Genomic DNA, 27,335 nt, shown 5'->3' with positions numbered 1-27,335 from the left:
TCGTATGTGATATGGATACTTAAATCAACAGCTGTACACAAACTAAGGGTGTTGATATATGTTATATGGATAATTAAAAATGTATGTAAAATAAGTCAAAGGCAATCCTCACCTATAGCAGATCAATGTGTGGACCAGAGTGACACATAACAGTAAACGGCATTCACACTAGCTTTTGAACACTAGCTCTTTTTCCATCAATAGTGCACACATTCACACACACAACCAAATGGACACTCCTGTGGCCATGGAAAGTCTGTTTGGTTGGATTTTACATCTACATCTACAGTAGCACATATTTAAAATACAACAGGATTTCTGCAGTCCTAATCTGTTTTTATTCTTTAGGATTAAATTTGTTGAGAGTTATTGATATGTGCATTACTCACATTTAACATTAATTTAGTTGTTTTCAATAATTTACAGAGAACGTGATCTCAGAGTTATCAGACCATTCATTTATGTGCGAGAGAAATCCTTGAGACAGTTTGCTGAATCCAGAAACCTACCCATAATACCTGAAAATTGCCCAGCTTGTTTTGAAGCACCAAAAGTGAGTAAAAACTTTGCTTATTGTAGTCATTATCAGTAAGGGGCAAGTTGCAGAGGGTATAATTGTTGCATTCTTTTGTGTACACCTTATTTGATATTGGTAATTGTTGTATTTACAGTATATCTGTACTACGATGTGAGAACTACTCGTACCTGAGACAATAATGCTAATGTGAGACTCGTGAATACTGCATGTTTCAGTCCTGATGGTACAAGTTTTCAGCGATGACAGAGAAACATAAATGTATCAAAATAATACAAAAAAGAAACTCTGACACTCTCAGAGCACAAATCTCACTTTTGAGGATCAAATTACAATCCAATAGAAGAGGTCCCTCAACATACTGTCAGTTCAATTTAGAACACAATCAAATGTTCAAAACTTCCCATAAGTTACTGTTGCTCAGCATACTAACAGCTTCAGTCTTCAGCCATCAGTGAAGTAAGAACCGGAAGAGTATGTGTTTGCAGATTACGTAGTCCTCCTCATCAACACTCAAGACAGTGGCAAAGTCACTTTTGCTATGTTAAAAATGTCTTGAAATGGATGACTATGGGAATTAACCCAGGTAAATACAAAACTTCACTATAAATGCAGTTTTCCAGGGTTGCAAATACAAAGTGCTCTGGGAAACAAACCAAAATTTGCTCAGGATTTAAGATAAGCCAATTTAAACATCGATTGCACAAGAAGAATTACTATAATTGAGATTTGTTCACCACATGCAACAAATGCAGACATTAACACCTGTGAAAGCACATTATATGCTTAATCAAATTTGTGGAACTGCTCTCAGACCATGACAAAAAGTTGCTGTCGTACATACAAACTTAGCACCATGACTATTCCATTCTCAGCACTCTGTTAAGTTCACACTGAAGATATTGCAACTGAGACAGCTCATAAAGTTCAAATGCCATCTGCTTCTGACTACAAAACTGGTTACTTCAGTCAAGAGAAGACCATATTGGCTTATGAGTTCCTGCCCTGATGATACCAGTTGGTGTACTTGTTCGGTACTAAAATCTCATGAACATCCAGCATAAGCAGTTAAGAATAGTCATGAGCACAAGACAATGGCCAAACTAATATTAAGACTGGGAAACAAATATGTATTGATAGGGAAAGGGACATAGCAAGTAACTGAAAGAAGCATCTGCTTTCCTGATGTTAAGATGAATATTATGCCAATTTCAATAAAAGTGAAAGTGTTTATGTGACATTCCAGCATTTGGAAAGGATGTTTATGGGATTGTTGCCTTCCAGGTCACTTCATAAGTAAAAAATGTAATGGTGGCAACAGGACATGGACGTAGTGACTGTTATACCATAGTGTTTGACTTGAGTCAAAACTGCAGCCAGTCGCTTTTTGTACCTGTGTCAGCTGATTAAAAGCAGTCTATTTTCCACAGCATACACATTTTGACTGTTATACCATAGTGTTTGACTTGAGTCAAAACTGCAGCCAGTCGCTTTTTGTACCTGTGTCAGCTGATTAAAAGCAGTCTATTTTCCACAGCATACACATTTTCAATCCTCTTAAGAATAAGTTACATAACTGCACCACTGATGAAAAAGACACTGACTGATAAAGGATACAAGGTGGCTGAGAACACTTCCTACACTAATTTAATGTTCCAGATCTGTTGTCATGCACTGAAGGGAACACCAGGATAAGGGCACAGAAATATTATGGAAACTACCGTCAAATGCAAATACCCAAGGAGCGTCCATTTAAAGGCAATGTGATATCCAAGCGACAACCACTTTTAGATGTTCTGAAAACAGTGGGGAAGAAAACAACTTCTTTGTGCACTACAAGTAATAACTCTTATCATAGATGCATGTGGCACTTGAACCCTTTCCAGTCAACTACTGTGCAGCATATGCAGGCTTTCCATATTCTTAATATGAGGAATAATCCAAATTTCAGTAAGAGCCATAGTGAAAAGACATAGCCATTTGGTGAGAAAACAAGACACTCTCTTACATCACATGTCTATATCGAAATATGTTTTCACCTAGTTATTGGTATATGTGAATTTATTCACTGTTATTCTTGTTACCACACACTGGCAGCTATATTTAACTTATTTCTCTTAAGAGAGATATTTCTGAAAATTGACTTACTATCTTATTTTGCTAGTTTCATATTTCTACATCATCTCTGAATGTTTGTTCCACCACCATGTAAACATCCTATATACAAAATTAATTATTCTGCTCAGCAATAATTCAGTGATTGTGTTTGTCATTGTAGATAAGAAAAATTTCGTTTATGCGGTTGCATATTTTGTTTCTAATCAAGATAAACATAACTGAAGTAGCAACTGAAGAAGAATGACTGCAAATATTGACAGTATTAATAGTGATTGGCCGTCCTTCTGAGGAACTTAGACTATTTTGCGTCTTCAGTGGAGCAAACATCAACTGACTCTCAACAAAATCTTTTTTTTGTTTTGTATCACACTACTTTACTAAATGAGTAGCACCATTCCTCAAATACAGAATAACAATTTATTATTTCTTCATAAACATAGACGAATACAGACAAGCAGGACTGAAGACTCTCCTTCTCACTCCAGAAACAACTGAATTTTTCATTGACATTCTTGTCAGTTCTAGATTCCAATTTTTGGTATTCCTTGGGGGTTGCACACAGCTGCGGATCTCTTTGCTGCTATTTGCGATGACATCACGGGCAGCCTGACTGCTCTTAGTGCTACATGTGGCTCAAAAGGAGTACCTCACAAAAGAATACAACCACCACAGACTACGAAAATGAAACAGTTCTAAAAATGAAATAAAGTTAATTATCTCCGTAACAAGAAACACTCTAATTCTCAGCTTGTTCATTTATTTGAAGCTACACAACATTGATAAAAAAAATCAACATATGTAAGGGAGATTTTGTACACTTACATATGCCACCACTTGTAAATGAAAATGAAGAAGCATGAATGGAAGTAAAGAAAGAAAACCAAACAAACATACATAAAAGAGAAATACTTTTACAATATTGTAAAACAATAAACCAAGTTATGAACATCTTGGACTTCTCTTTTAACTGTTTTCAATTTGTTTTCAAAGATGATAAGTCAATATTTTATTTATTTATTTTACTTTTTTATGCATTACAGGAGTAACAAACTGCTGTAGTTGTGGTCTGAAACATTTGTACCTTTACAATCTAAGGTGATAGTTGATGCATCATTTAAAATACTTCAGTTGCATAGTACACCAGCCATGACAATTATCATGAGTAAACCCATTAAACAAATATTAAAACCCAAGGATCTCAGTTTGTATTTGCATACAAAGACTCATATAATGCTTTTTGGAGTGTCATTATAAGGCTTAGTTTTCATTATAAAATCTACTACAATCATACGCAAAACCAAATAAAATGTCTTATGCAAAAGGCAATAACATGTTATAAACAATTTATGTCATGTGAATGTAATTTCCCATAATCCATTCCTGATGGAACTCCTCTGAGTCAGAAATAATATTTAGTGACTTGTAACATGGTTATAAGTGAAGGAAATGAGAGAAGGTTTAATTTCTGCTCAATTATAATGCTATTAGTATTAATACTGGTGTTGACATTCTACATCTCTTTCATTATAATGTACACCCTTGACATAATTAAAGCATGCACAACAACTTCATAATCCAGAACTAACTCCTCATATTGGGTTGCTACTTACTGTATTTACTCGAATCTAAGCTGCACTCGAATCTAAGCCGCACCTGGAAAATGAGACTCGAAATAAAGGGAAAAAAAATTTCCCGAATCTAAGCCGCACCTGAAATTTGAGACTCGAAATTCAAGGGGAGAGAAAAGTTTTAGGCCGCACCTCCATATCGAAACAAAGTTGGTCCATTGTAATATGAGACACAATTTAGGCCGAATGAATGACGATACAGCTACAGTAGTTTGGTTCGAGTCGTAAGCTTAGCAGTTCAGCTTTACCAGGTAGCCATTGCTATGCGTCAGGCGCTCCGTCAGTATTTAGACGGGTACCCTTCCTTTTTCACGTGCTTCGTCTGGTTTGAATCGATTGCTTATTTTGCTTTGATCTGATAAGTGCCGTTTTCTTTGTTATAGGTGTTTACGCTGCTCTAAGCTGAAAATGCATTACTGTACTGTGCCATGCACTGTTTGTCGCATTCTGATAGTGCGTGTTTACGGCCTGTCGCCGCTCGCGGCATGGCTTGCTTTTGTGCGCGATACCGCCGCTTACAATTAAAAAAAAAAAAAAATAAAGAGAGGAATCGTCTCATTAGCGAAACAATGGCAAGAGACTGCTATTTGTTGTTACTTACACTGCTGCTTTCTTTGATAATGATTAACAAGAACCAAATAATAGACTGCGTATGATAGAACATGTTCTGAATGAGAGTTAGGCAAAAATTATTCTCCGTTTGAAAATCTTTGCGGCCGCTTCTTTAGTACATCAAATTCTGCACAGAAATTAGAGTCATCTTAGATTTAAAAATCTAGTGAGTTGCCGTGCTTCATTTCTGACTGTATCACTATTAGGCATAAGAATAATACAAATATAAACATGACACGATATGTATATTCTTCCGCGTTTGCTGTTGTCTCACTCTAGTTTCGTAGTTTATTAGGCAGACAGGATTTAAATGAGATAGCAGCAAACACGAAAGAATACATGGCAAAATGTTTATATTCGTATTATTCTTATGGTGAAGAGAATAGTGCATGTGATTCACATTTCATCAGGTTCCTATTAGCAACAATCTCTTCTCACAGGTAGGAAAAAATTCAGAACGTAGAGTTGGCCATATTGACAAACATCTCAAATAGTCTTGCCAGTCATATTTTCGTAGTACATTGAAATTCTGCTACATTTGAAGATGAACAATACGGAATTTGTATTTACTTTGTTGGATAATGTATGAAAATGGTCGAAACTCGGGACGGAGAAAAAAAGCTCGTCTTCCACCTTTTTTTAAAATTTATTTATTGACGCAGAGGTTTTGGCGCCAGTATTTATCTTTGTGTCTACAAAGCATGCCTATGTAGCGCTACATATATTCGACGGCAGAAGTTAGTTGTGGCGGCACCTATTAACATTTTTCAGAAGTTCCACTTGCTTTGCACTCGATTCTAAGCCGCAGGCGGTTTTTTGGATTACAAAAACAGGAAAAAAAGTGCGGCTTAGATTCGAGTAAATACGGTAACTCACTCTATACATGCTGGGATATCAAATACCTTTGTCAGTGTGGAAACCCTTAAAAAAATTGATTTTGTTTTTCTTGAAGGGTTCACTGCCCAACTTAATACCTTGTGTCAAGTTCAGTCTTGACATCCTCAACATCACTGCTCATAACATAGTCACCTTCCTCTCACCATCCCTGAGTGAGGGTATATAGAACAACAACATCATTTTATTAATACCATAACAGTGCTAGCATACATTAGCCTTATCTCTACCCCATTGTTATTAGCAATTGGTTACCATTATTATATCAGCTCTGTTGAGCACTAACTACATGCTATTTCTGAATTACTTAATTTATCAGAAACTGCCTAATAGGCTTGTTACACCTTACAATTTTGAAAAAAAAAGGACTAATACTTAAATGCCTTTTAATTTCAGATGAATGGTCATAAATCCTGGGTATTATACAGGCCCTTTTATTTACCAGTTGTCAAGTCAGTTAAATTTACTGCAGTTGCATGTGGTATCATAGTTATTATGAATGGCCCCTTATACAGTGGATAAAACTTGCTCATTGTCTTTCCACACTTGTCACTTCTCTTGTGACTTTTAACCAAGACTACATCTCCCACTCTCTACAATATAGGGGTGTCTTTTTCCCATCTCTTTTTATCTGTTTTTCATCTTCGCTAGGCATCTCTTCTTTAATATATTTTGTTGAAATTGACTGGGGGAGGGGGCAGACTTTTCTTCTGGCCACTTAATCCACTTCAAGAAGGGTTTCCCTTCTACTTGTTGCCCTATTACTTCTACTGGTGACACCTTAGTGACTGAGTGTGGCCATTCATTCAACACTAATTCCATTTCACTTACTAGTTCTGTCCACTTTTGAGTGTTTAATCGCACAGTAAGTTCATAACAAACATCCCAGTTCACACATGACCTTTTTTGGCTGATTACTTAGCAATGGTAGTGCAAAATCAAAGTATGGTTTACATTCTCCCGTGCTGAAAGCTTTTGGAAGTTCTTGGATGTAAACTGGTTTGCACAGTCCATTAACAGGTTCGTAGGTTTATTGACTTGTTTAAAATAGTGATCTTATAATTTATTTGCTATGCTATTGGTTGTAGCATTTCTTAGAGGGTACATCTTCAGCAACTCTGACCAACATTCTAAAATGACCGAGATGTATCCTATTCCTCCCTGGCTTTTAGGTACTGGGCAAAGAAATCTGATACCACTAACTCCCAAATTTCTCCTGGAATAATGGGATACTCTAATGTGTGTACTTCTGAAGTATTTATTTTTACCTTTTGGCATATTTCACAGGAGTGCAATATTTTCTTTATCTGTCATTCATGTTTTTAAAGCATATGCATGATACATTTCTTTGGTCCAAAGTGTGCATAACCTAAGTCTACATACCAAGTAAGCAATTCTATGATGTCTCCAGGGATGCATAGTAACCATTTACCCATTTTGTTGTTTTTCTGAAACAAATTCCTTTGTGTGTCTTCCAATTTTCATCCTGGTCTGAGCTGCTTTTCTGCGTACTTTGAGTGTGTCTAAACTACTGTCTTGCTGCTGTAAAGTTGTTAACATACAACTAAGTATTTGAATATCTTTTTTGTACTTATTAATTTTCAAGAAATATTTAGCAAATGTTCCTCCACCGTTTACATCCTGGCTTGATTGTAAGCCAACAGGTAATCTTGATAAGGCGTCTGGTACTTCTTTTCCTTTTACACGCCTAATAGAAAACTTAAATTCCTGTGAAAAGAGAGCCCATCTAGTGAGTATACTGTGTAAAAGTATGCTTTCTGGTAGAAAGATGGTTGCATTATGAAAATGAAATGAAATGTCGTGTGACGAGGGCCTCCCGTTGGGTAGACTGTTCACCTGGTGCAAGTCTTTCGATTTGACGCCACTTCGGCGACTTGCGTGTCGATGGGGATGAAATGATGATGATTAGGACAACACAACACCCAGTCCCTGAGCAGAGAAAATCTCCGACCCAGCCGGGAATCGAACCCAGGCCCTTTGGATTGATGCATTATGGTCACTATGTATTATAGTTTCGTTGTCTGCCAATAAGTATTTAAATTTCTGAAAGCCTACACTACAGATAATACCTCTTTTTCTGTGATAGTATAATTCCTTTCATGGTTCATGAGCATTCTACTTGTGAAAGCTATTGGCCTATGCTCTACTGTCTGTCGCACAACATGTTCCTGAAATATGCAGCATCGCAGTCCATAGTCAGATGCATCTGCTGATAGGTGGAATGTTAATGTCTGGGTGAAATACTTAAGTGAAATTTCTAAGCTTTATATTATTAAACTCTTCAGTACAATGTTCATCACAGCTCCAAGATATGTTTGCTTTCATTAATTTCCATAAGTATGGTGCACTCAGCACTGTTAAATATGACTTTAGTTTTTTACTGTTTGAAGGTCCTGGACAAAGTTTAATAGCGTGTAGCCTTTGTGAGTCTGGTTTGATCCCTGTTGTACTCACCATGTGTCCCAAGAATTTCATGTATTCCTAAAAAATTGTAATTTTGATAGTTTATTTGTAATTCTTTCTGATCTTAGTCTACTGAAAAATTGATTTAGCATTTGCAAGTGTTCATTCCATGTGGTAGATTTAACTTCAATGTCATCAACATAAATTAAAATCTTACCTCTTAAGTTGTTGCCAATGGCTTTTCCTAAGGGTCTTGTAAACACTGACACTGAAACGTTCAGTCCCAAAAGTAATAGCTGAAATTGGTATGATCATCCTTTAAATAGAAAAGCTGTGTGTTTTCTGTAGCCTTTATGAAGTTGTATTTGCCAATTTGAAAGAGTGAGATCCATTGTGCTGATGTATCTTGCCCCTAAAGAGTTCTTTAACATTTCTTCTATTACATGTAGTCTCTCTCTTTCAGGTTCAATTATTTTATTGACACCTCTTGCATATAATACTAGTCTCACAGTTGCATCAGGTTTTATGACTACAACTAAGGGGTTATAGTAGGAACTATAATAATCCTGTCAGTTTCCTTTTGGATTAACATTTTCATAGAAACAGGTATTGGATATGATGTAATTTAGAATAGATTATGTGGCTTAATCTTTAGGGTCTTTTTGATTCCTAGTCTCATTGACAGAGCATCTATGTGAGTACTTAATAAAGGAACTGTTTTTACTTTCTCATTCGTGTTCAAATTTACTGATCTGCTTATGTTGTTAATTATGTCCTCTTGACTTATAGGTAGGTTGTAATCGTGTAATTTTCTGTCATCATCATTGACTGTGTTGGCTTCTATTACTAATGTAAGATTCCCTGTGAAGTAGTCACTGGATCAGACTGTAATGTGACATTGTTTCTGTCTTGTCCATATGGAAATCATATTGTGCATGTTTGAAAATCTAATGTGAGCTTCTGTTCTGTAAGCCAGTCTATTCCAAGAACAGTTGGTATATTTAACCTTGTGACCACAAACACTGGGTACTCAAATGTATCTCCACTCAGTCCAAATGTAATCAACAATTCTTCTCAAATTGGTTTGCTTTTAGTTTCTGTTATCTCTGCAATTTTAACTCCTGTTACTGGTAGTCTTGGAGACATATGTATCATATAGCTTTGTTTTAAGAAACCATAGTCTCTTACACACACATTGTTACCAGAAACTAGAAGTATACTTACTGGTGTATGTCCGACTACTCCGTTGAGTTTTGGTCAAAGATGTTGCTTAACACTTTGCACCCTGAGCCATAGCGCATGAATCTCTTAAAACAAGGCCTTGCTGGTTTTAGTGTATTTTAATTTACTACAACTCTTAAATGGTTTTTGTTATAGTAATGACATTACCTTTATTGAAATGCCTGAAGATTCTAGTTTGAAGCTACGTGTAATACTTTGTTCTTTTAATTAATATTTGCTTTCATGAAACTTTTAATTATAGCATTGTTTTTGAAAGGAAGAAAAATTGGTCAAGGATATATGCACTTACTGCTCAGAAGAAAAATTACATTACTTTAAACAATAATTTTAATACTTATTTATACCACTTGTTTTATATACAGTAACCTCCTTTGGCTTTATTTTAAGATGCAATTTTGGCCTTTGTATGATAAATTTTGGAACACGGTAGTTTGCACAATGCCACTTTGCTTTCACGACACAGGTAGCTTGTGTCTTTGCGCCACATTTTGCCAGTAAGTTTTTTGCCTCTCAGAGAACACACTACACATTGTTTTTGCTTCGTTTCTTGCCTATTTCTGTCTCAATTTTTTCCAGAAAATGGTTTCCAGTTGATAGTCTGGAGAGTCCTGACGTACCAGGTTGTGGTTTGAGATGTCTGCTGTCTGCAAGACTTACACAGATAGTTGTCATAAACTGTGATGTGAGGCATTTTCCAGTTACCTTGTTGTACAGTATTCTTGAATTTATTGTCACCATCAGTATTATGTGGAATGACAATTTTCTCCACCACTTCACATTTCGATGCTCAAAAGCCCCGTATGATAGTCGTTGGTCTGATAAGTCAACACCCAACTTGTTTTTATTATAGTCCACCGCACAGGCTGGGTTTGACTTCTCTCTGGCTCTCTTACAATATGCGTCACAATCTCAGCAGTGTGCCTTGTACTTACCATGGGCACATTTCTTTTGTCCTTCCAACAAAATGCCAAGATATTTCCTTTATTCCTAAAAATTAGTTCACATCACTGAAGTTTCAGATCTTTTATAGCGGAAGGTAATCTCTGTCTAGATCTTCTTGTAGTTCCCATAAGAGCAGTTTTTGCAGCTTCCAGTTTTGAAGCAAGGACTGGACAGGTGTAGAATCTGTCTGTAAACAAAGTGTAACCTTTTTCTGACAGACCCCCAAGCAATGCCTTTACGAGTGTCACTGTGTCAGACCTCTCACTTACGTAAACAGAAAAATTCCACACATAACCTGTCTCTGACACTGACAACATGTACAGTTTTATACCATATTTATTTGGCTTCTGTGGCATGTACTGCTTGAAATACACATGGCCACTAAATTTGCACATGCCTTCATCAGTTGTAATGTTCTGAGAGGGTGTATATGTTTGCTGGAAATTAGCAGACACCATATCCAGGAGGGGTCTCACCTTGTGCAGTGGGTCATAGCCAGCTTCTACTTTTTTCTCAGCAACTGTATTATCACTTATGTGAAAGTTTCTCAAAATAGAAAGGAACCTGTCAGGGCTCAGGATGTTTGGACAGAAATTACATGACACAACTGGATTCTTGGACCAGTGCTCTCATATATGGGATCTCTCACTTACACACATACGGACTACAATTGGCAGAAACTTTCTCATTTCTTTGAGAGTAACTCCTTTCCACTTTGATAGCGAGCAGGTAGGGGAAAGGGAATCTGGCTTCATAATTTCCTTATGCTTTGTTGTGCATAAAGATTAGTTTGCTGCTTTATATGATTCACCGTACTGTCTGTAAGTAAACACAAAAAGAAGTCTAGAGGTGTGCTATTCTGGTCTAAACTGGTAAGGTTGCACTTTCCAGAGTGTCCTGAGAATGGATAGATATTTGGCACAAGGTCAGTAGTCGTCCAGCCTACCTCAGAATTGGTACGGTGCGAAGTTCTCGGTCTTGCACTCACCCTTGGCTGCCCACGCCCTTCAGGTGTGGTATCAGCTAGAACAAAGGCAATACACACTTCTGAAGAACTTGGACTCTCGCTCTCCTCATCTGAATCTACCATAAAAGTAGTATTTGCTAATAAAATCACTTACTACAGTAGTTACATATTGAGAGCTCTTTCAATTGAAATCTGAATAAAAATATTGCGTATTTTTTTTATCTGCAATCATTACCTGAACACTCAGAATCTTCTTCTTGAGTATAGTCTACGTCATCATCAGAATCAAGCAAATCATCATCCTCTAAAAAATCATCACTTTCTTCAGACTCGTGCTGTAACTCACAAGCGATTTCATCATTCGTCAAACCATGCTTCCCCATGACGACACAACTGAGCGCGCACATAGCAGAATATTCCCACTCACAAAGCCTCACAAAAAAAAAAGGAGTGGTTCTCCCTTGCCCAGCATGCCTGCACCATCTGGCATCAAATACTTCAACTATAGCCTCTGCCGTGCCTCTCAGACCATTGGGAGCTCTACGATCACTTAAAGGACGGAAGGGGAAGATCGAGCACATGCACCTGTGAAATTACGGGCGTCGGATTTTCGGGCTGGTCAGGTGTCCCCGTATTTTTACGGGTATCGGCTCCTAAATGTTAACGGGTTGTATTCTTTCTTCTAAGAGATTGTCTGTTAATGTGTTTCCATTGTCATATCTTACTGAACGAGCAATATTGTTGCTAAATATTGTACCTTGGTGTTCTGTAACATTGTTACTATTCCTGTACCTTTGTCCTGCTCTGTTATCATCTTGACCACTGGATCCTCTGTACACAATACTCACATTATTTTCTCTTGTTCCCCATTGTTCTCTGTTGTAATGCCGATTCATCATGTTGCATTGATGAGCATTGTTGCTGTTATTATTTGATTGCCTTCTCTCCAATAGTCTCTCAATGGTGTCTATCTATTGTAAATATTCTGATAAATTATTAACATGGTTCAAATATTTGCCCAAAGGTTTGTCCCTTACTCTCCGTGGGAGGCAACTGATAACTACCTCTAACAAATGTTCCTCTCCTGTGGGGTCATCTAAGTACTTAGCCTTATTAATATGCTACTCAACGAAATTCCTGTATCCTTTCCAAGAGTTATTTTGTATAGTTACGAACATAACAGTTCAAGGCATAACTTTTTTTGTGCCCCCTTGTTCCAGCAGTTTGATTTGAAAGTAATTTCAAAATCATGACAAGTTCTAAAGTTTTCCAATTGTGGCATTCCCTATTGTACAGCGTCACCCCTCATATGGTTTATGACAAATCTTATTTGCTTATAATCTATCCTTGTTTCTGGTAACATATCTTTAAACAAAAAAAAATAAATTGAAAAAATAAAAATAAAACTGATGGTGTAAATTTCAGAAACTTGTGATTTACTCCTTTATGTAATAATGTATCAAAATCACAACCATTACTTACCTTCTTACCTGTCGTTACCAGGTCTACATCCTCTCTTGTTAATTCTTGTCCCACCTTCTTACTCGTCGTTACCAGGTCGACGACATCTCTTGTTAGCAATGTGACTGAATCCTAAATCTAATCATTTTTCCAACCTGTCCATTCTGCCATTAAATTGAGAAGTGAAGTCATTTAGTTCCTTATCCATGTTATCTACTCTGTTCTTGATTTTCTTAAAATTATTGTCTGTTTCCATAAATCTGATATTCGTTAAAGTAAACTGCTCTAGTACTGATTGCATATTTATATGTCTAGAATCCAGACGTGAATTGTTTATCGGTTGTGTCTACACTTCGCCTACTGTTGAGACAAAAATTGTGGTTGAATTGTAGTTATTACATTCCCGTTTTGAAATTTCTATATCATATTTTACACAAACGCCTTTCCGGGCAACAACAAAAATTACTGCAATAAAATCACTGCACTTCGCAGTATAAATGAAAATTCACCCACTGAGTATAAGCCATGTCAGATGAATTTGTATCTAGTTGATTTTGTTGGCTGCTGCTGCTGCTGCCATCACATAGTGGGGATGTTGTCAGCTGCTGCTACAGTTGCGTAGTGTCGATGTGGTCATCGGCTGCTGCTGTCATTGCTTAGTATTGATGTGGTCATTGGCTGCTAAACTCATTAGTTTAGGACAATAAATTGCTTTTGTAACATCCAGAATATTAGGTAGTGTGGAAATATTTATATCTGAACACAGTTGATTGTGAACCAGCTATATAATTCTCATTTCATTTGTATGAATGTTTGATGCTCATTTGCTTAGCATCTCATTATTTAACATGTAGTTAAGCTGTATTTCTTCATTATTCTCTTGATAAGCCTTCTTACAGTTTTAAAACTGGTCAGCATACTTTTTAACGATGGTAGTATCACTTTTGTGATGTTTGAATCACAGTGCAACAAATTTGCATTTTAAAGTTGTACACCCTTGTGTAGTATAGTTCCACTGCACTACTCATAATTATAAGGTGTGATTTTTTTTTCTTTTTATAGTTCATATTTGTTCTTGATATTGTCTGTTGTCTTATTAGCAATGGTTGAACTTCAAACTTATGATTGACTTTCCTGGCTGTGTCGTAATTGCACTTTTAAAATGACCATAATTCCGATACCATCTATTTTTTGACAGTTTTTGTGGCATGGACTTCATTCCTTGTGCCAGTATTCTTCACTAAGTGGTTAGCATGTGAAAGGGCATTCGACTATCTTCTATCTTCAGTGGAGTGAATGTCTACTAACTCTTGACAGAATCCTTTTTTATTTTATATCACACTATTCTACTAAAGGAGCAGCACCATTTCTCAAATACAGAATAACGATTTATTATTTCTTCATAAACATAGACAAATGCAAACAAGCAGGTCTGACTGACTTTATTCTCACACCAGAAACAAATGAATTTTTCATTGACATTCTTGTCAGCTCTGTATTCCAGTCTTCAGTATTCCTTTGGAGCTGTACGTGGCCAGAGGTCTCTTTGCTGCTATTGGCAATGATATCACGGGCAGCCCGACTGCTCTTGGCACTGCACGTATCTCGTAAGGAATATCTCAGAAAAGAACACAACAACTGCAGACTATGAAAATGAAACAATTCTAAAAACAAAATAGAGATAGTTATCTCATTAACAAGAAACCCAGCTCGTGCTTGCTCATTTATTTGAAGCTAAACAACATGGATATAAAATCAGCATATGTTAGGGGGAGACTTTTTCCTCTTACACTCTTCAGCATCAATAATGTGAACAGTCAAATATTTGCATCAAAGCTGGGCATATATTACCGTACTTGTTGAAATACAGAGTGCGTTCCATAAATAATGCAACCAATTTTTTTCTGATGCAACGGTACACCACAGTGTGTTGTAACCAGCGGGCTAAGTGGAGGGGGCTATTAGCTCCAAAACACTCTTTGTCTCATTTGGCTGCGAGATGCTGGAGTCAGAACATGCATTTCTGTCAACCCCGTTTTGAGTTTATGTAACACAGCACAGTGGATCATTCTGTAGAGCAACGGTACGCTATCAAATTTTGCGTTAAACTTGGGAAGTCAGCCACCGAAACATTTCCATTACTTTAGCATTCCTTTGGGACTGATTGCTTGTCCAAATCACAAGTATTCCAATAGCACAAGTCGTTCATGGAGAGCCAAGAGGAGATCACCGACGAACCTCGCAGTGGACGGCCATCAACCGCACGAGTTGACGAAAATGTGACGCGTGTGCACGATTGTTTGAACTCTGACAGACGGCTGAGTCTTCAGTTGATGGCACAAACTCTAAACATGTCAAAAATGACCGTTTTCCGCATTGTGACTGAAGATTTGAATGTGAGAAAGGTGTGTGCCAAACTCATTCCAAAAGTGTTGACCAACGAACACAAGCACATGTGTGTGCTTCGGTGCTGAGAAATGTTAGAAATGTGTGAAAATTATCCTCATTTTTTTAAACTCAATTATCACTGGTGATGAGTTGTGGATTTTTGAGTACGATCCTGAGACAAAAAGGCAGAGTTCAGAGTAGCACACCCCATCGTCGCCCTGTCCCAAGAAGGCACGCATGAGCAAGTCCAAGATCAAAACCATGCTCATTGTCTTCTTTGATGTCAGAGGCGTTGTCCACCATGAATTCGTACCTACTAGGACTACAGTGAACTCAGCTTTCTACTTGGAAATGACATCAAGGACACGTGGAAAGTTCACCACGACAACATGCCGAGTCACAGCACCTTCATTGTCGACGACTTCCTGGCCATGGCCAAGACCCCATTGGTTCCCCAGCCTCCCTACAGTCCTGACCTGGCTCCTGCTGACTCTTTTTTGTTTCCTCGGTTAAAAGTAGTCATGAAAGGAAAATTTTGGGATAGGATTTAAAGCATCTGGGCGCATGTTACATCAGCTCTAAAGGATATTCTGGAAAAGGCATTCCAGGATGCCTTCCAGGTATGGAAACACCACCTCCAGAAATGTATCAACCACCTGGCTTACATTTATGTTAATTTCTATGGTCTCAACATTTCCTTTCAGTGACTATTCCTTTTCTTTACTTTCTTTTTATTTTATTTTTCAACCTGTCTGTCACCCAACCCCCCCCCCCCCCCCCCTTTATTACCATATGTGATACACTTAGTTTCTGCTCCTGTTGACCTCCCCTGCATGATGTTTTTTGATCAATCCATATTTCTTTCTTATCCTGTCCAGCAAGCCTCCCCTGACCCAGGATTCTGTGTGACTTCTCCATTAACTCTCTGCATTTCCTAAACATCAGCAGTCTTTTGCTTCATCCTTCTTCCTTTCTCTTCAATCCTTCCGCCAGAAGGAGTCACCGACTCTGAAAAGTTTCACATTTTTATGTCCTTTATATTTGTTTTTTCCTGTCTTCACAATATTTCCTTTGGATATTATCATAGTAACACTAACAAAATTTTAATTGAGACTGGCTTTGGCTGAACTTTGGCCGTCTTCAGAAACCATAAGCTTCAAGCTTTGAGGCTTATCGTTTTTGGAGAGTGTGAGTGGGTGAAAGTAATCATGATTGAAAACGTCTTAACTGTGACTGCATCTGAAAGAAGTAAAAAGAATTGGACAATAAGCACAAAAATCAGTCACCTTTATTTGTGGACAGAATATCATTTTTTCCTAAAACATTAGAATTAAAAATTATGAGAAACCATAGAAAATTCTTACGAATAGGGTTATAACTGACTGAATTTCAACAGTATGTTATTGGAAAGTGTTAGTTACTTAAATTGCATGTGAGTTTCCTATAGGAGGTGTAATTTCGAGTGTTAGTTACTGTAATCGTAAATTCAGGCAGGTTGTAGCGCAATTGTTAGGCATTTGTTTTGTTTTGGTATGTCAGTGGCACTTGTCTGTCTAGTAGGCTCTCAGAGACCAGTGTGGCCTGAACTCCCAGTTGGTGCACATTGACAGTGCAGAAAGACACGTATATAGCTTCTTTTCTGTTTACTTCGTAGATTCTTACTTAAATTGCGTGCGAGTTTCGTATAGAAGGTGCAATTTCGAGTTTTAATTGCTGTAATTGTAAATTCAGGCAGATTGTAGCGCAGTCGTTAGGCATTTGTACAGGTTAGTTCATACATTCTTTGCATGTTTCCCTTGCGTTATCTAGGCACGGACTCATGTTTCAGTAACTGTTGTTCAACATCGATTAGAATGGACAGGGACTGTGATTGCTGTGTTCGGATGAGGGCTGAGTTGGCATCCCTTTGCTCACAGCTTCAGGCGGCGCTGACTTCGGTCGCGCAGCTCGAGGCTGTTGCCAATGGGCACCACTGTGGGGAGCCGGACTTGGGTATCACGGGTACGTCAACCTCGTCCTGTCTGTCCCCAGATCAGTCTGCTGCTGTGGTTGCCCCGGTTGCTGCCCGCAGTGGGAGGATGATTCTCAGCCTTCAAGGTCCGGGCAATCGCAGAGGGTGGGCTTATTGGTAGTTGGGAGCTCCAATGTTAGGCGCGTAATGGGGCCCCTTAGGGATACGGCGGCTAATGAGGGGAAGAAATCCAGTGTGCACTCCGTGTGCATTCTGGGTGGAGTCATTCCTGATGTGGAAAGGGTCCTTCCAGATGCCATGAAGAGCACAGGGTACAGCCAGCTGCAGGTGGTGGCACATGTCGGCACTAATGACGTTTGTCGCTTTGGATCTGAGGAAATTCTCTCTGGATTCCAGCGGCTATCTGATTTGGTGAAGGCTGCCGGTCTTGCTTACGAGATGAAGGCAGAGCTCACCATCTGCAGCATCATTGACAGAACCGACTATGGACCTTTAGTGCAGAGCCGGGTGGAGGGTCTGAATCAGAGACACAGATGGTTTTGCGACCGTGTTGGCTGCAGATTCCTTGACTTGCGCCATAGGGTGGTGAGGTTTTGGGTTCCGCTGAATAGGTCAGGAGTTCACTACACTCAGCTGGCGGCTACACGGGTAGCAGAGGCTGTGTGGCGTGGACTGGGCGGTTTTTTAGGTTAGAAGGCCTCGGGAAAGTACGGGGTGGGCTGCAATCTCAAAGGGTGCATGGCAAATACAGGACGTGCTTGGATCAAGGAACAGTCGGAATTGTAGTTGTAAATTGTTGTAGTTCTGCTGGGAAAGTCCCTGAGCTTCAAGCGCTAATAGAAAGCACAGAAGCTGAAATCGTTATAGGTACAGAAAGCTGGCTAAAGCCTGAAATAAGTTCTGCAGAAATTTTTACGAAGTCTCAGACGTTGTTCAGGAAAGATAGATTAGGCAGAATTGGTGGTGGAGTGTTTGTGTCTGTCAGTAGTGGTTTATCTTGTAGTGAAGTCGAAGTAGATACTCTGTGCGAATTGGTATGGGTGGAGGTTATACTTAACAGCTGAACTAAGTTAATAATTGGCTCCTTCTACCGACCCCCAGACTCCGATGATATAGTTGCTGAACAGTTCAGAGAAAATTTGAGTCTCGTAACAAATAAATGCCCCATTCATACAGTTATAGTTGGTGGGGACTTCAACCTTCCCTCGATATGTTGGCAAAAACACTTGTTCAAAACCAGTGGTAGGCAGAAAACATCTTCCAGATTGTCCTAAATGCTTTCTCCGAAAATTATTTCGAGCAGTTTATCCATGAACCCACGCGAATTGTAAATGGTTGCGAAAACACACTTGACCTCTTAGCCACAAACAGTCCAGAGCTAATAGAGAGCATCGTGACTGATACAGGGATTAGTGATCACAAGGTCGTTGTAGCTAGGCTCAATACCATTTCTTCCAAATCCACCAGAAACAAACGCAAAATAATTTTATTTAAAAAAGCGGATAAAGTGTCACTAGAAGCCTTCCTAAGAGACAATCTCCATTCCTTCCGAACTGACTATGCAAATGTAGACGAGATGTGGCTCAAATTCAAAGATATAATAGCAACAGCAATTGAGAGATTCATACCTCATAAATTGGTAAGAGATGGAAGTGATCCCCCATGGTATACAAAACAGGGCCAAACGCTGTTGCAGAGGCAACGGAAAAAGCATGCGAAGTTCAGAAGAACGCGAAATCCCGAAGATTGGCTAAAATTTACAGACACGCGAAATTTGGCACGGACTTCAATGTGAGATGCCTTTAATAGGTTCCCCAATGAAACATTGTCTCAAAATTTGGTAGAAAATCCAAAGAAATTCTGGTCGTATGTAAAGTACACAAGCGGCAAGACGCAGTCAATACCTTCGCTGCCCAGTGCTGATGGTACTGTTACCGACGACTGTGCCGCTAAAGCGGAGTTATTGAACGCAGTTTTCCGAAATTCCTACACCAGGGAAGACGAATGGAATATTCCAGAATTTGAAACATGAACAGCTGCTAGCATGAGTTTCTTAGAAGTAGATATGTTAGGGGTTGCGAAGCAACTCAAATCGCTTGATACGGGCAAGTCTTCAGGTCTGATTGTATACCGATTAGGTTCCTTTCAGATTACACTGATACAATAGCTCCCTACTTAGCAATCATATACAACCGCTCGCTCACTGATAGATCTGTACCTACAGATTGGAAAATTGCGCAGGTCGCACCAGTGTTGAAGAAGGGTAGTAGGAGTAATCCATCGAACTACAGACCTATATAATTGATGTCGGTTTGCAGTAGGGTTTTGGAGCATATACTGTATTCAAACATTATGAATCAGGTTTCGCCACTTTCCTGGATGATGATGAAATGATGAGGACAACACAAACACCCAGTCATCTCAAGGCAGGTGAAAATCCCTGACCCCACCGGGAATCGAACCCGGGACCCCGTGCTCGGGAAGCGAGAACGCTACCGCGAGACCACGAGCGGTGGACCCAAAGGTTGCGTTTCATTGGCAGGACACATGGAAGATGCAACAAGTCCACTAAAGAGACAGCTTACACTACACTCGTTCGTCCTCTGTTAGAATATGCTGCGTGGTGTGGGATCCTTACCAGGTGGGATTGACGGGGGACATTGAAAGGGTGCAAAAAAGGGCAGTTCATTTTGTATTATCACGTAATAGGGGAGAGAGTGTGGCAGATATGATACGCGAGTTGGGATGGAAGTCATTAACGCAAAGACGTTTTTCGTCGCAGCGAGATCTATTTACAAAATTTCAGTCACCAACTTTCTCTTCCGAATGCGAAATTATTTTGTTGAGCCCAACCTGCATAGGTAGGAATGATCATCAAAATAAAATAAGAGAAATCGGAGCTCGAACAGAAAGGTTTAGGTGTTCGTTTTTCCCGCGCGCTCTTCGGGAGTGGAATGGTAGAGAGATAGTATGATTGTGGTTTGATGAACCCACTGCCAAGCACTTAAATGTGAATTGCAGAGTAATCATGTAGATGTAGATGTAAAGTGACAGCTCAATGAATAGTTGAGGTGGAGGAGGAGGAGATTTGTGTTTAACATCCTGTTGACAACGAGGTCATTAGAGACAGAGCACAAGGTCGGATTAGGGTAGAATGGGAAAGGAAATTGGCCTTGTCCTTTCAAAGGAACCATCCCATCATTTGCCTGAAGCAATTTAGGGAAATCACGGGAAACCTAAATCAGGATGGCCAGATGCGGTTTCAACCATCATCCTCCCAAATGCGAGTCCAGTATGCTAACCATTATGTCACCTTGCTCAGTAATAGTTGAGGTGCTGAGTTGTCGATAGCTTTTGGATGAATGCTTCTTCAGAGATATAGACCATGCATACACGCACATGCAGCTGTGTGGCCACTTCGTCCCTGCAGACTACACTGTGCCAGCTCGGCAGCTCAACTGGACAGTGCCAGCACGTTGTAGTCATTCAGGACATTGTAGCTGTACATGTGTACCGCTGTGTGTACACTGTAACTCTGGAGAAAGCTTTGTGTGAAAACTAGCAATATTCTCAGATTTGTTTATGTGTCTATTGGGGACTCAGTGGCTCACCTATTTGGTGGACTGCCCCACCTTTACTCCTTGCATTATTAATGAAATTGAGTGATGTTGATATGCAACAGACAAAATATGTGATAAATTCTTGCTAATAACATCACTTATTATTATTATTATTATTATTATTATTATTATTATTGTCTTCCATCCCTGTTGTCTTTACTACTACCCTTTTCATATGTTATTGCAGTTGGAATTTTTATTTGTGGTATCAAACACCTATGGTTTCAAGATAAGTGTATAGTGCAAAAGTCCAGTGCGAAGGAAGTGACGGTATTGTGTACACGTGTTTCCACTGACAGCAAGTTACCCACTACGCACTTCATAGCATAGGCAGTTCTGAAGAAATATTGTCATCTGATATTTTGGAGTGGCCTTATTTGTGTCAGATCCAACACACCATTCTTAATTTTCACCGTATTTGGCATTGTCTTCCTGTGTACCCCTAATTTGTTGTTGTGTAGACTCTTTTAAAACTTACATATCCACTATAACAAAAATATGGAAATGATAGATTGCTACTGCCACATGGAGGAGGCAGTGAGTTGCAGACAGGCACAGTGAGAAAGAATACTAGAAATATTTCAGCTTTCAGACAAAGTCCTTCTTTATAAGTAGAAAACTCAAACACACACACACACACACACACACACACACACACACACACACACACACAACCACCAACTCCGGAATTAAAGCCCGACCCGTGACTGCAGCTGTCTTCCTCGGCCTCAGCAGCCAAAGATGTGTGTGTGTGTGTGTGTGTGTTTTGTCTTATTCCAATGAAGACCTTTTTGTCTGAAAGCTTGCTTGTTTGACAGTCCTTTTATTTATTTCTATCTGCGACTCTGCATCACCCCTACATGGTGAGAAGTAATCTATACTTTTCATAATATTGCCTCTATACTTTTATTATACTTGATTTTTTTATGTCAGATTTTGAGGTTCTGGAAGAGTCCTTAACCTCTTAACCTATTGTGTGTGCATGTTGATCTGCGGCTGTTCACAAGAAAACATTTCTTATATCTTTATTTGTTTGCAGTTTTAATTTTAGCTGTCCTCCCATGTGCATATGATGCTTTTGTATTGTGTGTTCAATTAATACTCTTTTAAGGGAATCAAAAATTGGCATGAATTTCTCTTAAAAGAAGGCTCTAGTACTTGAGAGCAAACTATGTTGAAAGATAGTTTCAGAACACAGTCAGTCTGATGCAAATTTCTGTTACAACAGGAACGGCACCGCAGCAAGCAGTTGTTAGCCCAACAAGAAATACTGTTTCCAAAGCTATTCTGGAGCTTACGCTCTGCACTGCATCCACTCATCAGCTTTCGACAAACAGGAGAAGAAAGTAAAGCTTATGCTCGACATCGTAAACATAGCTCCAATATGATGGAACGAGCGCAAGACTCGTCAGAAAGTGAAGAGGAAGCTGTTCCATGAAATTGTTAATTCAGCTTGTTGAGATGTCTACAGACTGTGGAATTGACAGAGATTCTATATGACTGCAACTGATGACAGCAGTTTAAGAGATATTTGTACTGAGGAGGGAGAAATATAAACATTCTCTCTTTTTATCCTGTTTATTCAGCTGCCTGTTATGGATTGTGCTGACAGCTGCATAAACAGTACATATTTTATTTATATTTTCATTTCATCTCTGTGAGATGAGTGTGTAAGTGTTGTAGACTGCTGACTTGTCTGATTTGTCAATTGTGTATCGTGTGAGTCATTGAATGCTGTGATAAGTGAAGCAGTTCTCCAAGAGGTGTGTCATGTTAATTTGTGAAATAATTGTGCTTGTACGAAAATTTGCTTTAAAATATTGTATACCTGATAACTTCTGGAAAGTTTCAGGCTGACAAGTGTCCCCATGCTTTTTTCCCCTAATCAATGCACAGATGGTGGGGCTACTGAATGCTATAGTTTCAAGTATTTGATAGTTTCAAGTATTGCAGTTAACACTGACAAGCCATTCTAAGTATTTTCACTGTGATACAGTAACAAATGCAAGCATTTATCCAGTGTGTTTGAACCGCAAACCACCTTAAAAGTCATCCAAGTTTCTATTACAGTACAGAGTCACTGGTCACGTTTATTTTTTGATTAAATGGTGGTACATCTATGAATTTAATGTAAGATGTTAAACAAAACATGTTTGAGAAAGGCCAATAGAAATGACAAAATATATCCTTGCAAAAAGAACAATAGAAGATAGTTTTACAAGACACTTATTGACATTTGAAGTTACCAGAGAAAACCAGCAAAAACTGACTTTTTTCATCCATTTGCAGATTTATGGAATAGTTCATTCCAGTGTACACAGTAACATTCCCACTTCTTAAATGCTCATATGCTCATATACTTATTAGTTGGGAATTTAGGTTGTACTAATGAAGAAGAAAAATCTGCAATGATCACAGTATTTGATAGTTAATTTAGTACAAAATGAACTAATTATTGTGAATTTTTAACTGCTGTTTGCAGATCGTAAGGAAGAGAGTGTAACACTTTCTACTACCTCAAATTCTGAATTATATCCACCATGCGTCTATGATGTATTTGAATGACTGTTGATATATGGTTACAGATGTATTAATGGTTAGTATTTGATTATTTCAGCTTGATATGACATCAAATTCACTGTTTGGTACTGGAATCTTTTAATGAAACAAATAAACACTTTGGTGATTTCTGTGTTGTAGTGGAAACCAGATATGTACTGTGTATATATTTATACAGTACTCCAATGAAAGTTTTGCTGTTTTAACAAATTATGGCAAAAAGCAAATATATTTAATCAATCCACACACATGCAGAATTATGAAATACATGTTTTCAACAACATTCCATACTTAATTTGTCCTTTTCTTGTTTTATCATGTGACTGAACTGCTAATCATGTCCCTTCCATTAACAATGTTCCAAAATGTGCTGAACTCACATTGCTTAGAAGTAAAATACTGAAGATACTCCCAGTATCATTTCCATTTGTGTTAAGCTATTCTTCTGTCATTTAACCTCTGTGCATAACTGAATGTGGTTGGAACATATGGGATTGTATTGTTTTTTCTGCAGAAAGGATAGAGGAAAATGGAAACAGTTTTTAAAATTTGCTCAAAATGTGTGTCATCACATGTTAATTCTGCAGAATCCTTAAATATTCTGGTGGAATAGGGGACCAGAAAGTATATAGTAAATACAAGAACAGATCTAAGGTAGTTGAATATAAAAGTCATCTGTCCACTCCTTATCTGTAACTGAAATGATTATGTTCAAAGAAAACTATGTGCAAGTGTCTATATTTTTGCCTTTGAGAAAATCCATCCAGCATCTGTGCCTGTAGATCAAAGGTTTCACTCCTCCATGCAGCCTTTTTATGTCTCCTGATCCTTGATAAGCTTTCTAGGCCTAATTAACATGCTAATCTATCCCTAATGGTATGAGAGTACGCTGAATTTGCCTGAAAAGTTTATAAGTGTGTAACTGCATTTCATCATATTTACACAATGTGTATCTGAGGCATAGGTAACCAAACTATTGTTATCCATTTAGATGGGACTAAAAACTTCCAGGTGGAAACCTCTACCATAGTGTTCCAGAAATGTTAAAAGTCTACATTCCCCAAGTAGATTATTAATTCTGGGCCCAGTCTCACATCATATTTATATTGTCAGTCCAGCACAATCCTCAGCAAGTTAGAGGTTCAAAGCACAATTTTAATTGCTTGGCTGGTTGATAAGGAAGATGTGGCAGGTCACCTTCTGTGAGGTCTCTTTTATCTCATTGCTGAATGAGAAAGTTAATATTTCTTCAGTTACATCTGCAGAGTTACAGTTTGGTAGAGCTGTGCATTTTATTTGAATGTAATAGGTCTTCCAACATCCCAATACAATTTTTACTAAAACATATAATCAGGTGTAATTATTGTTTGGTGAAAGAAATACACTCAGTGTTAGAAAGTTTATAATGTGCAGTAACTTGGGCTAAGCTGTTTATTGTTGTGTATTTGCCTTTCTTTGCTGACAAAACTGCTTTGCACTCATTCAAATGTTTAAGCTCTATTACAAAATATATAGTGACAAAAATGTGTGAACCTGATTTATTTGTTTAAAAATATTAGTGAAACTGGCTATATTTTATTATGTTTCACAGTTTGATGTATTACTACTGTCCTGCCCCCCCCCCCCCCCCCCCCACTTTCTCCATCCCTTCCAACAGAGTCAAATTTATTTCTGCCATTACCTGCATTTCTGTTACCTAAATTATTTTTACTTGCTTTGAGCTCCACAGTTTCACTTGGAGGGTAATTTAATGCTGCGAACCGGATGCAGATAATAAAAGTGTCATTTATATGCATAATTGTATGCACGAATGAAGACAGAAAAGAAGACTACAATTTACAATAGTTCCTGGATAATGAATCACATCACATTTACTGATTTTATAGCAAATTATTTGAATGCTTGGTACATTAAGAGTTTTATGTTGAACATTATGGATCATCTTATCCAATGCAGTCATCTTTCTCTTTTTTGTGGTTGTTTGTACATTTTTCTCAGGTCCTGTGGCTTCATCTGCACATTTCTTTATCTGTCTTGTAAATAATTATAGTTTTCAATTTTATAACATTTTCTGCTGTAGAATTTGCATTTGCTCCATGTCTCTGCTTTTTGTTGTGTTATATAGTAGTCCAAATGTTTTCTTGATTTTATACTTAAACAGTTCCATCTGCACCACACCATTTGCAAGCTTGAAGCTTCATAATGAAATGTGTTCCAACATGTGACATGGGAAGTGTTGCCATATCATTTTATGATTCCTAAATGTGAATAATAGTAGTAGTGTACTATGAAAAGCCCAGGATGGAATAACAACAGTATGAATCGGATATATTGTTAATACCACACAGAGGAGGTGTTGAGTTACAGAAAGACACAAAGAAAAAGAATCCAAGAAATATTTAAGCCTTCAGACAGAGTCCTTCCTCAGAAGTGGAACTCTCACACATTCATACAACAACAACATTACACATGCACATGGCTACTGTCTCTGTGTGCTAAGACACAATCTCACCTTAGAGCCTGGAGACAGTGGCTAGGTGCTTGATCAGTAGATTTGTTTTTGAAGGGGGTCTACCTTGAACAAAACATCATTTTGTCTTTTCTTTTAGTTCCAGTACATGGTTTGCTAAAGTTACAGCATCAGCAGTGAGATTTTATTCTCTTACTTGTTACTACATGCTGGGGTTTTCGGGGTTTGTGTGTTGTTTTTTTTTTTTAGTGCTTTTCTGTTACAGTCTGTCATGTTTTCTGGTTTCTCCATTTTCTTCACTGTGAATATCTGCACTACTGAACTTGCACTATCACTGATTACAAACTTCAGTTTGCAGACAGTGACAGTGAAAGTTCAATAGTGCATGTCTTCACAGCGAAGGAAATGGAGAAACCAGAAAACATGACAGACTGTGGAAGAAAAGCACTATAAAAAACATAAAAACCCAGGAAAATTATGGAATGTGGTAACAAGTAAGAAAATAAAAGCCCACTGATCATGCTAAAACTGCAGCAAAACATATGGAAAATAAAATAAAAGACAAAATTGTGTTTTGCTCAAGACAGGCCCCTCCAAAAACAAATTTATTTTCAGTTTTCTTTCTCTTTGTACCAGCCTGGGACTTAGCACCTCCTCTGTGTGGTGACAAGCACTCTATTCTTTCTGTAGTTTTATTGAAAGTAATACTGTCCTAAAATAGTGTAACAAATCTAAATGATAATGGCAAGAACACCTTCAACAGGAAATGTTTGGACACATTTCATAGAAAGTGTATTTCTTTGGAGATAGTATGCAATAGAATATATATATGGCTGTATTGTAAAATGCAAATGTAAGAAGAGATAATCTAATAGTTCTGAGAATGAATAAATGTCTTAAGAATTAACAAGAAAACACTTTGATGATGCTACAGTAGTGGTGAGGCATATCTAGGCAACTAATAAAGATAAAAATTGCAGTTTTTTGCTAAGCAGATCATTGTATTTGAGTTTTTATATTATTACATACAAACAAAGGAACAATTTAGAATTTTACGGGTGTTATGGACTTGGGTTTCTAAACCATATTACATCAGATGATGACATAGTGCAAAGTATTGTCTTGAAAAATACAGTGTTTGGTTTACATTGTAATGTAATTTGTTATAGCTGTTACTGCTAACACTTTTAGCACTGATATTTAATGTGGTGTGCATTATTGGTAAACCTAAGACAAAATGTGTACCTGTACGTCTCAGGCGACTGAAGAAAGGCAGTTTTAGCTCTTGTTGTCAGTCAGTCTGAAATAAATTAATGAATATTATCAATCACTGGCTTTTTCATCCTGTGTGCTGATTATGCCAGTATTGGTGACAGATTGTCTATTTTTTTTAAGTGTTAAATTTGTAGTTTTATGTTCAAGAGCATGAACTGTTAAGCAATTTAAATGAGTGTTGAACATGAATAGGAAATAATGTAAGGGTGTCTTTAATCATCAGTGTTG

At 38.0% G+C, this 27,335-nt stretch overlaps 1 protein-coding gene across 1 annotated transcript in view; it reads left to right on the top strand.

Annotated features, from left to right (window-relative positions):
* Positions 1 to 25,109, top strand: part of LOC126095747 (uncharacterized) — a 93,243-nt gene extending 68,134 nt beyond the window's left edge. The window contains exons 17-18 of the mRNA XM_049910522.1: positions 427 to 553; positions 22,032 to 25,109. Of these exons, the coding sequence (XP_049766479.1) occupies positions 427 to 553; positions 22,032 to 22,241 (337 nt within the window). The 3' untranslated portion in view covers positions 22,242 to 25,109. The remainder of the gene's footprint in view (positions 1 to 426; positions 554 to 22,031) is intronic.
* Positions 25,110 to 27,335: the final 2,226 nt, after the last annotated feature.

This window comes from Schistocerca cancellata, chromosome 8 (genome assembly GCF_023864275.1).
Source record: "Schistocerca cancellata isolate TAMUIC-IGC-003103 chromosome 8, iqSchCanc2.1, whole genome shotgun sequence".
Classification (NCBI taxonomy): Eukaryota; Metazoa; Arthropoda; class Insecta; order Orthoptera; family Acrididae; genus Schistocerca; species Schistocerca cancellata.
The sequence above is the reverse complement of the archived record's forward strand: the minus strand, read 5'-3'. Positions and strand labels throughout refer to the sequence as shown.